General features: G+C 52.5%; 1 protein-coding gene across 1 annotated transcript in view; it reads right to left on the reverse strand.

The window, feature by feature from the left end:
* Positions 1-6832: 6832 nt before the first annotated feature.
* Positions 6833-15659, reverse strand: part of SLC7A8 (solute carrier family 7 member 8) — a gene marked incomplete at its 3' end in the record, with an annotated part of 55165 nt that continues 46338 nt past the window's right edge. Inside the window, exons 7-11 of the mRNA XM_079700022.1 lie at positions 14915-15018; positions 11007-11103; positions 9157-9306; positions 7481-7658; positions 6833-6975 (exon numbers count right to left, since the gene is read on the reverse strand). Coding sequence (XP_079556148.1) covers positions 6833-6975; positions 7481-7658; positions 9157-9306; positions 11007-11103; positions 14915-15018 — 672 coding nt within the window. The remainder of the gene's footprint in view (positions 6976-7480; positions 7659-9156; positions 9307-11006; positions 11104-14914; positions 15019-15659) is intronic.

Below are 15659 nucleotides of genomic sequence, written 5' to 3' on the forward strand. Positions count from 1 at the left end.
GGCCGGCCCGCCCCCTCGGCTCCCCGCCCCTGGCCGCCTTGCTCTTGGGGCGCCCTTTGGGATGCTCGGCTTGCTGTCTCCCCCTGCCCTAGATCTGCCCTCTCCGATCTCCGCTGTCACCCACTCCTGTGTGGCTTCTCTCCTCCCTCCTCTGCTGTTTCCTTTTCCTTCCTCTGTAGTCAATGCCTCTTTTCTCTTCCCTTTTTTCCCCCCGCTCTCCCTGGGGTGACTCAGGGAGGGGCAGGGCACACCGCAGAGGGAGGGATGCAGGCTTTAAAGAAATGGGGCCCCTGGCCTATTTAAGCAGTTGGGGGGTACTCTGGTTAGGCTCCAAGCCAGGGTTCCGAGATGCCCAGGAGCTGATTCTTCTGGGAATGCCTCCTCCTCCCTGTCGAGTCCAGGGGATTCCAGAATCCTCCTTGAGGGCAACACCTTACTCTGAGTATCCTCCTCCCTCCAGCTTCCAAAAAGTCCTGTGCAGAATGAGTGCCCAGTCAGAAGGAACAGAGGAAACCCTCTTCCAGTGCTGACCCCCAGCCTGATCTGAGCTCCTCCCTGGACACGCCTCCCTCCCTCGCAGTCCCCCCCTACAGTGCTGGTCTCCACCTACCCCCAGGGCCACTCAGTTCTTTTTGTAGCCCCACCTCTCCGAGCCACTCTCCTGGGTGCAAGCCAGGGGGTGTTGTTTGAGGGGTTTAGGAAGTAGTGATGTCTGGGACCAAGCCGTACACTAGGGCTTGTCTTGCGGTGCAGAGCAGGCTCTTTTTGCTAGGTTTTTGCACAGGGTCTGTGTAACAGCCCAAGCCCTCACGATTTTCCAGCCCAGGCTAGCTCTAGCAGCCTGGCACCATCCCTGACTGCCCAGGCTCAGCTGAGGCACCTGGTCAGGGCTTGGGCCTTGTGCCCCAGACCCTGGCAGCCCCAGGAACTGACAGCTGCACTCCTCCGGCGGCTCCAGCGCCCGGCCTGCACTGCCAGAGCCTCGGGCTGGCGCTCTGCCCCACTCGGGTCCTGAGGGCTCTGCCCGTTTCCTGTGCCGCAGGGCTCAGGCGCTCGCAGCAGCTCAGTTTGCTCTTTTTCCTTCTGCATGGCCGTCCTCTGACCTCTCTTGGGTCCACTTCCTCTTGTGAGGCTTGAGCAGCCTTCTCTTTTGTCATCACCTCTTCCTGGGGCTCTGTTTCAGGGTCTCGTGGAGAAGCCCATGGCTCGCTCTCTGCGCTCTTAGTTTCAGGTGGGGGCCGCCTCTCCCTTCCCTTTTCTCTTTCCTCTGGGAACGACCCACTCCCTCCTGTCAGAGGTACTGCCGTGGTCCTGCTTTTACCTGTTGCATTTCATCTGCAAAAGGGACTATAGGTACAGTGAGAAGGAAAGGACACGTAGAAATGTGTCACTGGCTCTTCTGTCACCAACACATGCTGTGAGTGCCCTGTGGAGGCCAGAAGGTTTCGTAAGTCAGGCAAGTCAGGCCAGGCCTCAGCGGTGCAAATGCAGAGGGGCTGTGTACAGCATTGGATGCTAAAATAAAGTATGAAGGCAGAGACAGGGCTGTCTGCAAATCAGGCAATTATACCTCTGTTTAGCATTCTTCCCTCCCCCGCCCCACTCTCTGTGCATACCTTGAGATATTTTCTCTGAAAGCCCTGACCTGGCCTGAGGAGATCTGCTTGCACCCAGGAGACAGATCTCAGGTCCCAGACAGGGAGATTTCTGCCTTCTCTCCATTTCAGAGGACGCTGTGGCAAACAGGTACCAAAGCTGAGCTGCTCCAGTTTGGCAGCAGTGCCTCAGTTAAACACCAGGTGGTAATATTGGCCCAAAATTCAGGACTCGAGGGGCCACTGTGGTCAGGAATCAGGTGAACCGGCAGAGGGCAGCCTCCCACAGCCCTGGCAAGGGCAAGACGCCCGGAAGGAGGAAGAGGAAACATGGCCGAGATGGGGGTCTTGCAGGTTACAGGGAGAGTTACCGGGAGAGTGGGCAGGCGGAGAGGGCCAGGGCCAGGCCCTTGTCTCAGTGAGGAGGAATTCTATTCACTCCGACGATGAACTAGTGATGATAGTTAAGGCCTTGCATTTTCTGGTGTTATGCTTTTTCAGTCATTGAAACATACCTTTTTGCTTGCAGACCATTTCCCTGTGAATCAGATAGGAAAGTAAGCAAGATAGACGGTGTACTTATCCTTGCTTTATAAAGGAGGAAAACGAGGCTGAGAGGCGGCCACCCAAGGTCAGGCAAGGCTGTGGCGCTGACGTGGGGGGGGAAGGGCAGGGGTCTAGTTCTTAAAACCCCCCGGGGAAGAAGGGCTAGGGAAAGGGGGAGCTGTGTGACTCAGAGAGCTTTCTTTGCCCTCAGTCCGGCACCCTGGGGGAGGGCGAGACTGCGAGCCGGGGCTGGAGGAAGCTGGGAGGTGTGCAGATAGGCCGGCAGGAAATGAGAACGCTCGGAGCTCCGCCGTGGAGGAGATAAGTGATCTCGGCCCCTCACCTCCCTGGCTGACGTTGCCGCGTTTCCCAGTAACCGGGGTGCTCTGGACGTCTGGGCAGGGAAGGAGGGGGCGCTGGAGGGGAAGGGGGTAGGGAGGGCAGTGCTAGTCAAGGGCTGGGGGATTCTTGGGTGCTGCGGAGTTGCTCAGGAGCGGATGGAAGCCCCCCCGTGGTCCCTTGGTCAGCAGGATCATTTTCTCCCTGCAGCTGCTGCTGCTACCTGTGTGCATTAACTGAAACAAAGCCCCTGTAGTAGTATCTTAATGACTTTGTAACAGGCCTCAGTTCAAACACCACCTCTTTCACCAAGTCCTTCCAACAGGGAGGCAGCGAGCATGTCGGGTAGAACCTGGCTCAGATCTCCCTGTCACCTACCACTCGGTGACCTTGGGCCAGTTACTTAATCTCACTTGTAAAATGGCAGTAGGAATGCCTACTTTGTCGGTTGTTTAATTAAACTTTGAGTAAGATAATGTATGGAAAGCAAGTGGTCTCAGCCAGTCAGTCTCCTTCCGGCCCTCTGACTGCCCCCCTGAGGGGTTTATCTGTGTCTCCTGAGTGACACGCTACCTGCAGCTTTGTCTGAAGCCTCAATTGGACAGGTATTTTTGCACCTAGGTCCCAGGCACTGCGCAGGGCGGGTCCAGCCCTGCCTGCAGACAGGCAGAGTGGGCAGTGATCTGTGATGTGCACACATACGTGCCATGTGCATTCTTATCTTCTTTCCCCCAAAGACTATTTGCTCCTTAAAGGTAGGTCAGATACTTTTTCAGCTAGGGTGACCACATTGCCTGAACTAAAATTAAGGACAGGTGGGTTGACATACATGAATGTTCTTACGGAGACAGTGAAACAAAATATTTGAAGTCTGTGCTGACTTGGAAAATTCAAGAGTAAGTTTGCTAGTCCCACAGCGAGCGTATAGCAAAATCCTGGATACAATGGTTAGAGAAATATTTATTGTTTGACTACATTAATAAATGAATGCATAAGCAGCTGTGATTTCAGTGACCTCCAAAGGCTCCCAAATTCCCCAAGATCAGAGCGTCTGAAATTCCTCTCATTAAAGTGACTGACAGGGTTAAGACAGCGTAAAGGCCCAGGTTAAAAATAAATGCATGTTGCCTAGGAGGAGACCCACATTTGCCCTTTTGAGCAGGTTGAAAAGATCAGCAAGTGTCACCTTACAAAAGAGAGGGGGGCCTCCAGGGACAGGTGTCTCCAGGGACTGAGAAAGGTTGGGGAGGGCTGGACTTGCTGGAATGGGGTGACATGAGGAAGCCTCAGGCAGCCTGGGGAAAGGAAAAGTGTGTGTTGGGGAACTGGGGGAATCCCCAAGGGGGATGTGACGCTTGGAGAAGGGCCTCTTGCACAAGACTGGCCTCTGCCCAGTTTGCTCTCACTCTTTTGGGACAGCCATGGGCTGGGAGATTCAGGAACCCTTTGAGATTAGATTCAGTCTTCTTTTTTCATCCCTCTAAAAGGGCTAAATAGGTTAACTGACTTGCCTGAGGACACACAGCTGTTTGGTGGCTGGGCTGGGTCTCAGAGCCAAGTGTCTGTGCCCCTGTGAATGGCAAGCCTCCAGCCTCAGTCTAGAACGCCAGCCACAAAACAGGAGTGTTGGGGCCAGACTGGGAGTGGAGGCATCTTGCCTGCCAGTGTCCTCACGGTGTTCCAGATGGTGAAGGGTGACGTCTTAACACACCCCTCACCCCCCCTGCCCCCAGCCCTGCCTCCTCCGCATGTCTGTCAGCAGTGCTGGCTCTGGAATGATGCTGTCTCAGGACAGGCAGCTGGGAGGGCTGCCCACAAAGGAGGGACTCCGAGCGAGGACTAATCCTGTCAACTTCCTCCAGCGATTAACCCAGAGCGCCAGGAGGTACTTGTCCTTACCTTGACTGCTTCCTCCTCTTTCCTGATCCCTCAGCCCTCCTAGTCTTTCACTCGGACAGCTGAGTGGACCCCACCTCACCTCCCAGTCCCTCCCATCAAGCCCCTGGCATCCAGCTGGGTGCTCTCCTAACTGCCTATCCCCCCACCCTCACTGGGGTCTCTCCACAGGCTCAGCCTGTCCCTTCCTGATGCCTTCCCCTCTCTCCACTCAGCTTGGTGCTGTCTGTCGCCCACGTTCCCACCCTGGGTAGGGATGAGTTTCTTCTTCCCAGATAGTTTGCAGGCTCTCAGCATAATACATAGGCAGGAGGTTAACACTCGTGACTTCACAGAAGCAATGAGAAAGTTTTCGGTTCAAAACGAGAGGGAGCTGTTAAAACGCGCTGGCATTGGGCCCTGGGACAGCTCGAAGCTATGGAGCGCAAGGGCTTTCAGGAATGCCATCCTGGAAGGAACCTGGCAACCAAAGACCTCCCTCCTGACAGAGACAGGAAGTGCCTGGCGACTCTGTCTTGGAAGGTCATTGAATTATTGACACCACCAACTTCATTTCCATTTAAAATTTTATTACATCAACAGAAAAAAAAAAAAAACCCTCACAAAACAAAACACACAACTAAAACCTAAACCAACTCAAAGACAGAAGATTATTATCCAGGTATAACTAAAACCCTCCCCGAAAAAAAAACACAAAACCTTAAAAATCCAAAAGAAATAGAAATGCCAGCTTCAAAAATATTTATCCAAAAAGTAAGGCATCCACTTTACAAAAAACAATAATTGAAGGAGGTTGGAGGAATGAGAAGAGGGAACAAGAGGATGGTCCCCTGACCCTCCAGGGGCCAGCCCCAGTCTGCCTGGAGTCCACTCTGAAGGGACCACAACTCGGACCAAACCCGCATCTTACCAATGCAGGCTCAGGCAGGCCGGGTGGGAAGCTGGGAGACCCAAGTGGGCCAGGAGGACTCCCCAGGTTTTCCAGTTTCAGCAGACAGGATGGGGAGTTGGGAGAAGGAGGACACTCCTGCGTGGGATAAAAGAATCCCAGTCCTTAGCGCAACAGGTGTGGCTAGGAGGCTGCAAGGGCCCAGGGCAAACACCAGCACCTTCTTTGGAGCACAGGGAATGGCAGCTTCTGCCTGCAGGACAGGATGGCTACAAGTCTACAAACCATAGAGAACGGGCTTTTCCGAGAGCCTCCAAAGTGGGTACCTTCTGCCACTGTCCTCTCATCCTGTCCTGGAAGCTGTCCAGACAGGACAGTGGTGTGAGCAGAAAGGAGGGAGGGGTTATCTGAGTTGGGGGAGGAACTGGCCTTCAGAATACACTTTCTTCCCAGACAGTCTCCGAGGTGATGGGATGGGTACCTCTGGGGAGATGGGAAATAGCCCTCCCTCCCTGGAAGGCTTTTCATGCCAGGTCTGACCAGAGGGCTGGAAATAAGGGGGTATTTTTAGGTCCAGTTCTTGGATGGGAGGTGACTTAAGGCTGATTTGGCTGGACTTTCAGGCATGAAGGGCTTGGGGAGCCTTCACACCCCAGGAGCCAAAGTCCAGAGAGGAGGAGAGGGGCAAGATGGGGGTGCCGGCAGTGCCGGCTGCCTGGGGCTGTGCTGGAGCATCACTGCGGGGGTAACAGGGTGGCGGGCTCCTTCCCATGGGGGTGGGAGGGAGGAAGAGAGGAGCTGCTTTGTCATTAGGAGAGAAATGTCCGTTACATTGGAAATAAGCAGCTTTCTGGCTTCAGGAAGCTTTGGCACTGAGTTGGGGGGAGGAGGCAGGGGCAAGGCTGGGTTTCTACAGTCTGAGCCTCTCCCAATCTGTTCCACAGGCCCGGCCGGGGTTAGGGGAGGGGGCAGTCCTCCTGCCCATTGGTCCTTAGGTCAGTGGGGAGATGCTGTCCTGACAGGAACCTCACTCTGCACAGAAGGCCCAGGCTGGGGGGTGGGGGTGTGTGGAGGGAGGATGGGGAGGGGTGGGGCAGAGGGAAGCATCACCTCTGAGGTCACTGGTGAAGGGAGGGGCATTTGGGTCTCTTCAGCTGACCTTTAATGGTGACAGATTTGCTCGAGTCTGTCCCCAGGTGACTCACTGTTGCTGCCACTTCTCTTGGAGCTGAGGCCTCCCTCAGCCTCAGGAATGGGGAGGGAAGGCAGTCCTGAACTCAGGTTCCTGAGGAAGCGACTAAGGGTGTGGGCCCAGGAGGGAGGGCCGTGTAGGGCACCCCTGGAAGCTCCACTGCTTTAGACACAGGCCTTGGGGGTGAGAGGAGGCTGGATCTTTGGGTCCAAATGTCAGTATCTTTGTTTATAGTTTCTCACCACCCACACCCAGGTCCTGCCCCTGCTTGACAGAGGCAGAGGGGTGTGTGTGTGTTTGGGGGACCCAGGCAGGGCAGGAGGGCAGAGAGGGGGATGAAGGAGGAGGGAAGCAGCTGAGGGGGGAGGGTGGTCCTCAGGGCTCCTCTGCATCCTTGTCCTTGGGGGCAGTGGGCTGCTGCTGCTCCACGTCCTCATGTAGCTCCTCTGTCCCTGAGTCCTCCTCCACCTTGGGGTACACAACCATACACATCTTCTGGCTCGCAAGGGTCAGCAGCTCTGCAGGAGGAGGCCACGTAGAAACCAGATCAGCGCTGAGCGTCCCACCAACTCGGCCCGCCAGACCAGGGCCCTTCCCCGCACTCCTGCTGCAGCGTTTGGCCTCAGCTGAGCCGCCAGCGCCAAGAGGGGACTCGCTCTCCAGGAGACGGTCACCTCACCTACCTCCTCCGTCTCTGGACAGCCTGTTTGCTGGCCGCTCCTTCTCCTCAAGTCTCCATGCCCACCGACCGCCAATTCTAGGGTGTCCCCTGGTCTCCACGCAGCCCAGGACAGCTGCTATAGGATGGCCACTCTGGCAGGCCTAAGGTCTGTGCGGAAATATCCGCTGTTCTCCTCTCCTCAGAGGTCTCTGGGGAGGCACCTGCCCTTTCCTGTCCCGACCCTTTCTCCAGTGCTCTATGGCCCAGCCTCCTGATCTTGGTGGGGTTCACCAGCCAGACTGCTGACCACTCTATTCCAGACCAGGGGGCCCTCTAGCCACTCAGAATCTTCAACAACTTACCAATGAACTTATTGAAACACCGGGGCTTGTGTTGCCAGTAAACACCCAGGAAATAGACAGGCACCCCTGTCAGCATGATGGCCAGGCCGATGCCACACACCACGGGCTCCGACCACAGGCTGAAGACCAGCAGGAAGGCCCAGAACAGCAAGTAGATGATGGGGAACAGCAGGTTGATCTGTGGATCAGAGGCACCGTTACCTGCATGGATCCTATGGCCCCCAGCATCAGGGCACCTTCCCCCTTCTTCACCCACGGGGAAGCGCTTTGAGGGCAAAGCTGGGTTTCACTCAGCTCTGTGGCTCCCACACCCCGAGCCCTGATGGGCCAAGTGCTGTGTCAACAGACGTTGGCGAACGTTAGCAGTGGGACAGTTAGAGGAATGGGGGGCCTAGGGAGGGGACAATCCTCATTGTCCTCCCAGGTGGGATCAGACAAGGCCTCATCATCCAGCCGTGTGCCTGTAGCAGCCAGAGAAGCCCATGTAGGTTGATGAGCTTGCTGGTATATTGATATATGTTTGCTGAGGTCCTCGGGAGAAGCAGAGCAGGAGAGATGAGTGAGGGGCAAGAAGGAGATGACCTGTCAGTCAGGCTCCCCTCCCCCAGCTGGCAGGATGTGGCAAATGTCCCTCCCTCTCACCAGGGACAGTCCCAATTTGTTTCAAGCAGTTTCTGCCAAGACGAGAGAAATCAGGAAACCTAGTGTGGCATAAAGCAGCCCGGGGCCTTATTTACTTCAGGAAGAAGCAAAGTCTGTGGGCCCCACCCCCTCTTGTGACCACAGGTGGGAGTCCCCTGTAGAGTCTTCAAGACTCTAGACTCATCTGCCTTTCTCCTCTTGTCCTCTCCTCTTAGAGGGTATGCGAATGGTAGGGAGATGGGGTTATTCTACTTCCTCTTCTCTCTAGCAGGCTTTCTAAGAGTGGGAGGAAAGTGGCAGAGAGATTTCGAGAGCCCTCGACTCCTCAGCTGGCAGAATCTTCTAGAAGCATCTAGTCTGTGTTTCCAGAATAGGATTGTTCAAATAGCTCAGGGATATACCCTAGTCTTCTAATTTGCAGGAGAACCCATAGCACTCTGGCATATGTTGTTCTGAGCACTCCCATCTGTTCCTATCACAAATTCCTTGTACAATCGAGAGTTTCATCAGGCACCCTACTACGTGCAGGGCCATAGTAGTTTAAAAGGGGAGGATCACGGAAGGCTGGAGCGGACTGGGAAGCTTCAAGGAAGAGAGGTCCTTGAGTGTGGAAAATGGTTAAAATTTGGAGAGGCAGATGGGAGAAGAAAACTCATTCCGGGATGAGACGGAGAGATTGCATGAGTGAACCCAGCTACCTGGAGGGACGAGTAGGAGACTGGTCAGGTTAGAAGGTCGAGGAAAAATCAGCTGACTTTTTAAAGACTTAGAGCCATAGGAAACAAAGGAATGACAGGATGGAAGTATCACTCCATCTAACCTATTCCTCCAGCTGCAGTTTGCTCTGGTCCTGTCCCCAGTGGAGAATGGAAATGGCTGCCCCATTCACACATGGCCTTTGCTTCCCAGAGGGTCTCCCACACTCATGGAGATGATGAGCTGCAGTCAGCAGCGAGAACAAGGTGATGTAAAAATCTGAGCTTAGTTAGAACCAGTGGAGGAGGGGGAGGGGCCCCAAAGGGAGGTTTTCGCACCTTGATGGGGCGGGGGATGTCTGGCTTCTTCCACCGAAGAACTATCTGTCCAGCAATTGTGACGCCGTAGAAGAAGTAGTTGATGAAGCCCACATAGTTGATAAGTGTGTACATGTCACTGGTGACAAGCATCAGCAGGGTGGAGATGCACTGGGGGAAGTGGGAGAAGCTCATCGGTGATCAGAAAGGCATGAGGAGACTGGAGGAGCTGTTTACTGGTCGGGGCTGTTCCCCTGCCTCTAGGCAGACGATGCCATTTTATAGCGGATCTCTCAAAATGGAGACTTTACAACCTCTCCTAGAAACCCAGGTCATTGCTAACACTTTCATCACCAGGAAGTTCTTTCTCACCACATGGGTGATAATCAAAACATTGAACCACAGATACAGCAGGTACAGCATGGGCACTAACCAATCAGAACAGATATTGGCTGTAAACAACTGGACTGGCCACACTGGTGGCAGCCGGCCCTATGCCACCCTGGTCTCATTTATATTTCTTCCTTGGTTGAAGCTCAAGCTAATTTTGTTGTTTTTATCCCTTAGGGAAGGTTGTTAACTGCAGATTAAGGCTTTATTCTTGCCCTCATCCTCTTTTCCTGGTTGAGTCATCTAATTTATTTTTCTTCCTTCCTTTTCTTTTTTTTTAAAAATCATCAACAGTTATATAGCACTTCTTAAGTGTCAGGTTCTTTCTTTAGCATTCTACAAATATTAACTCATGTAACCCTCATAACATCCCTGTGACGTTTTCTTGATAGAATTCACTTTCTAATTTCAAAATCATCTGAGTGGCTCTCTCGGAACCATGTTCTTTCCCTCTGCTAATTTGTTTCAGGCCAACAGAAGGCTCGGTTCTCCTGTAAGATCCAATGGTGGAAATAATCGGGAAGATTTTAAGAGAGGAAAAAGCCAGATTCTTACTGTACTTGCCTTGCAGTCATAGGCCTGCACCATTGGCTTAAACTGAAAAAAGTTTGTGGCTCACCGGGAGCATTGAGTCTTCTCCAGTTGCCTTTCACCACTAACCAACCAGGATGACCTTCCTCCTGTATCTGAACATTCTGAAATTCCCCCTCATGTTGTACAGCGAATGCCCTTCACCCCTGAGAGCTCTACTACCCTGGTCTAACTGCTTCCCTGGTGAACCAAAGTCATTTTTGATATTTTAGTCAGGATCCAGAAAGAAAAAAAAATAATCCCAAAGACTCATCAGGAACAAGTCTTTGCTCCTTCTGTTTGCTCCCTCTAAATGCTTCTACTCCGGGGTAATTCCACCTCCATTTACCACCATTTACCATTTACCCCTCCCATCCTGAGCTTCCTTTTCTCCATTTTCGGTTCACCAGTTTACCAGTCTTCCTTTATGATTTTTCTTATTTGGTGTACCCTGAGACCAAATTTGTTTCAGTGATGTTTCCCAAGAGACTGGCAGAGCCTCCTGAAGCAGGAAGGTTGATGGGGAGGGCTGGGAGTGCGCAGTGATCAGCCAGGAGCAGAGGCCCAAAGCTGCTACCCTGTGGGTAACAGGTGCAGGGGGAGCCAAGAAAGAAGTTTCTTTGTGAGGCTGTAAAATCTTGAAGCAGCCACTTCAGTCTGACCCAAAAGTATGGGAGAACGGAATGAGTCAGCCTGGGAACCTTAAGGTATTTCAGGACTCAGGGTTTTTCCTTGCTATATCTCTTGATGTTAATCAGGCCCATGTATACCACTTGCCAGATTATTTAAGGCCCAGAGAAACCCAGGAGCACAGGGGTGACAGGGGCATGTGTGGGAACTGTGAACTCCCAGCTCAAAGCAGCACAAAGAGGAAGGGTGTGTGTAGGGCTGGCAGAGGGAGGGAACCTTACTGTGAAAAGCAAGGCTGGGATTGGGGTGCAGCGCTTCACGTGGATCATGGCCAACACACTGGGAAGGTGGCCCTCCCTGGCTCCAGCAAAGAACAGCCTGGCAGAGAGAAAAGCAGGTCAGCCTGCGATGGCCCATGGACATCCAAGGATGCTTCCTCCCTAGTCCAGCTCCCTCGTCCATGCCCACCTCTGCCCACACAGGAGCATCCCCCCTCCAGCCAGGTACCTGCCTTCTCGTGCACACCTTCCAGCCCACTAGCCAAATGACCCATGTTTACAAGGCAGGTGCAGGCAAACCAGTGGCAGTCAGTGGATAAGTGGATGGATTCTGGAGTGTGGAGACCCTGAGTGTGGTCTGGGTGGCTTGGGGTTACTGATGACTGTGCTGTCACTCTGTGGGTCTCTCACAAAACCTGGAGCGCTGTAGGAGTAGCCTCTCTCCTTTGCCTAAAGCCTTAATCCCTTTAAAAATGTGCCTCCTTCCTCCTCAAGGGATATAGTTTCTTTGAGACATGGGGACTAAACTGTACATGGAAAGCCTTAAAAAGATGCCTATCCTACTCAGGAAGTAGCTGCCTTTGTGGGGTGGGGAATCGGTGGTAGACCAGGAAGGGACACGTGAGAACCTGGGGGATATGTGGAAATGTTCTATATCTTGTTCTGAGTGGTAGTTACATGATTGTCTACAATCGTCAAAACTCATCAACCTGAACACTTACGATCTGTGTATTTTATTGTACGTAAATTATACCTGAACATTTATATCCTTAAGCTACTTATTCTATTCTCCCCAAAAATCCTGAAGAAATGAATAGAGTTAGTGAAAGGTGTACAGATATTGTGATGATAAAAAAGATTGGAAATACCCTAAATGCCATAAAGTAGATGATTACATAAATTATGGTATATCTATAAAATGGAATATTATGCAGACATAATGCTTTTGAAAAAAAATTGATTGTGTGAGAATATGCTCACAATATAGCATTAAATGAAAAAAGCAAGGTAGAAAACTGTACGATTCCATGCAGTATGATTCCTATTAACTAAGATATTATTTACAGGCATGTAAAAACATTAAAATATCAACCAGTTACCTCTGGGTGGTAGAATTATGAGTAACTTAAATTTTCTTTTTTAGATTTTATAAATTAAAAAAATTGAAAAATAGGAAACTTATAATTAGAATAAATTTTTTTTTCTTTTTTGTTTTTGGCTGCACTGCATGGCAGCTTGTAGGATCTTAGTTCCCCAACCAGGGGTCGAACCCGGGCCCTCAGCAGTGAAAGCACAGAGTCCTAACCACTGGTCTGCCAGGGAATTCCCCCAAAATTATTATTATTATTATTATTTTTTGGCAGTACGCGGGCCTCTCACCGTTGTGGCCTCTCCCGCTGTGGAGCACAGGCTCTGGACGCACAGGCCCAGCGGCCATGGCTCACGGGCCCAGCCGCTCCGCGGCACATGGGATCCTCCCGGACCGGGGCACGAACCCGCGTCCCCTGCATCGGCAGGCGGACTCCCAACCACTGCGCCACCAGGGAAGCCCCCCAAAAATTATTTTTTAAGTTAAAAAAATAAAATTTTATTTTGAGATAATCATAGATTCCTATGCAGTTGTAAGAAATAATGCAGAGCAACCCTATGTATCCTTCACCCAGTTCTCCCATTGGTAACATATTGCAAAACTATACTGCAATATCACGACCAGGATATTGATGTTTACAAATTATTTTTAAAAAGAGAAATTTTAACATAAAGAGCAGCCTTCTTCTTCTTTCCTCTCCTAAGAAAAAGAGAGAATACTGTAAGCTGTTAGGAAATAATTAGGCCACTTTTCATTGGAAATTAGGCCACTTTTCCTTTTTTCTAGGATTTTGTAGGGAAAGGAGCACCTAAGCATTGAGAGGAAGGGGATGGTGTGATGGGGACAGAAAGGAACAGAATCAGCACACTGGGTGGTCTGAAGAGAACTGTCACTTTGTGATTTGTGTATGGGGGAGAGTGGAGCTAACAGCAGCGGCTCCTCAGAAGCATGGGAGTCGATTATGGTCCCAAGTACCCATATGTACACCACCAGTTGCCATCATCAACTACCTCGTCCTGTGTCACTAGTTTCATGCAGCCACATGACATCGCCCTCTGCAGTGCAGCCTCATGCACCCAGTGGAGCCCCAGGTGCTCTGTGGGCCTCACCATGCACATAACCAGGGTCCCAAGTTCACATCCCTCCTCCACATGCAGCCAGGACCAAGTGGAGTTGGCAGGTCCAACAGCATTGGCAAGTCAAGCTCACAAGAGACAATCCTTGCCCAGCTAGCCGACCACAGAGGAGACATGACATTAAGCATGACACACATGCACACACGCTCCTACTTCTCAGGAAGGATCATCCTCTCCATACCCCCAAACACAAAAGAGTAAGAGAGAGAAGGAGGGAAGGAGGCAGGAAGGGAGGAAGGGAGGAAGAGAGGAGGGAAAGAGGGAGGGATGAAGCAAGGAAGAAAAGGAGGGAGGGAGGAAGGAAGGGCCAGAGGGAGGGAGGGAGGGAGGGGGGAAGGGAGGGAGGAAGAAAGGAAGGATGGAAGGAACTGGAAAGATGAGTTGAGGAGGCCTACCGGGTGAGCTGTGCCTCTGAATCCGAGGCCGAGCGCACCGGGCTGCCGCCTCCCTCATGCACACATAGCTGGACCACATGCACGCAGACCGCTGCTCGGCCTACCCGAGGGACAAACCCCACTCTAAAGTGACTGGAGCCAGTCACTCTCCTTCAATAGATCCCAGAGAGCCTCATGGGTCACTGCTCTTCCACCGCTTGCCCTCGGCTGGGGCCTCCAGGTGGTCACTGCTCCTGTGTAACACGCACACGAGGTTGCCGTGGGTGAGTGTCGGAGGGTCCTGGGGTACGGGGGATGCCCACACTCCCTCTTTCTTGCCCTGGGTCCTGAAAACATGACACTCCCTTGTCATGTCACAGGAACTCCTCTCTGATGTGACGTTGGCTTTGGAAGCAGCTGAATTCGGGGGCTTACTGCTTTTGCTGTATCTTTTGAGTAGGACTGTGCCCTTGGAGGAGGGGGGCTTTCTAAGAACCCTGGGAGGACCCTTTGGACCACATCAATGGAAATCATCCAGCATCTGCCAGCCTCAACCGCCCATTCTGGAGACAGCAAAAAGGGACGTTAAGAAGGGGGCAGACGTCCGGATGTGTGCGGGCGGGGGCTAGGGACTCCTGGGCCCATTCATGCTTCGGGCTTTCCTGAGTGTTTGGGGTAGGGGACGTGGCTTTGGACAAATGCTTTCCTTCCGTTCTTCCCCACCCATCTCACTTCACACCCCTATCCGCGTCTCATGGGTGGCCACACTAGGGCCTCCTACAGCCACCTGTCAGTTTAACAGGGAGGAGCCTGCACCCTCAGGGCACTCAGAGATGAGCCCATTCCATCTGCAATCGGGGCCCAGAAGTTTCATGAGAGGCCAGCCAGAGGCCCCAGGCACGGGTCCCTCCCTGGTCCCTTTCAGAGTGGGGTTCCTTTCCAGCCAGCACAGCCTGCTTCCAGGCAAGTGGGAAAGGGGCTCTGAGGCTGCAGGCAAGGCACTGTTCTGTTGCCAAGCACACAGCCTGGGGACTCCTCAGCTCTGCTCCCCTGGACATGAGGTGGGATGGCGCTTCTTGCCACCGCAGCTAAAGCCACACACGTCGTGCGTCACCACACGAGCAGCACAGGCTCCTCCGTGTCCACACAGACACACGCACACGCCTTCGTGTGAGCAGTCACCCCCTGCAAGGTCACCACCCAGATGGCCATACAGAACCCCGCTGACGGAGACAAGCCTCCCACATATACACAGAGCAATATGCACAGCAGAGTGGCCTCTGGCCCAGGAAGGGCCTGGACGGCACTCACCGGGAGGAGGTGAAGAGGGACCCATTGACTCCTCCAAATGTGGACAGGGCGACGGAGATGGGCATGATCCAGGCCATGACCCCTAGGAGCTTCTCTCCAAAAGTCTGGGAGAGAAAACAAGGGGGTGAGCATAAAAGGAGAGGTCACAGCCTCCCACCTGCATGTCACTGCTGGGAATGTTCCCTCCCAAACCCACCCCTGCTGAAGTCCTTGAGAGGAGGGACCACAGCTTCCCTGCCCCAGCCCCTCCTGCACCCCTACTTCCCTTGGTGATGACTACACAGTGGGGATTCAGTAATGTTTGGGACTGACTAACTAATGAATGAGACTGTGTATGGTGGTGATAATAACAATAAACAACTAACATTTGCTGTCCTTGTTTTATGGATAATGAAATTGAGGCACAAAGCAATTAAACAGTTTGCCTAAGATCACACACCCAGGAAGTGGAGGGCCAGGACCGGAAACCAGCTATGTGAGTCCAGGCCTCGCGTACATTATACTAGAGCGACTCAGGCAGGCTGGGTTTCAAATCTTAGCCCAACATTTAGGAGCTGTGAGACCTTGAGCAAAGTTCTTAATCTTTGAGCCTCAGTCTTCCCATCTGTAAAACAGAGATAAATCCTAATTCATAGAAACAAAAGATATTGTGTGTGGGGGAAGTGATAAGAACAAACCACTACGTAGGCCAAGAAATAAAAGGTGGTGAAGCTATAGACTAGTCTTCATGTATTGAAAGGATATA

The sequence above is a fragment of the Hyperoodon ampullatus genome (assembly GCF_949752795.1).
Source record: "Hyperoodon ampullatus genome assembly, chromosome: 3".
Lineage (NCBI taxonomy): Eukaryota > Metazoa > Chordata > Mammalia > Artiodactyla > Ziphiidae > Hyperoodon > Hyperoodon ampullatus.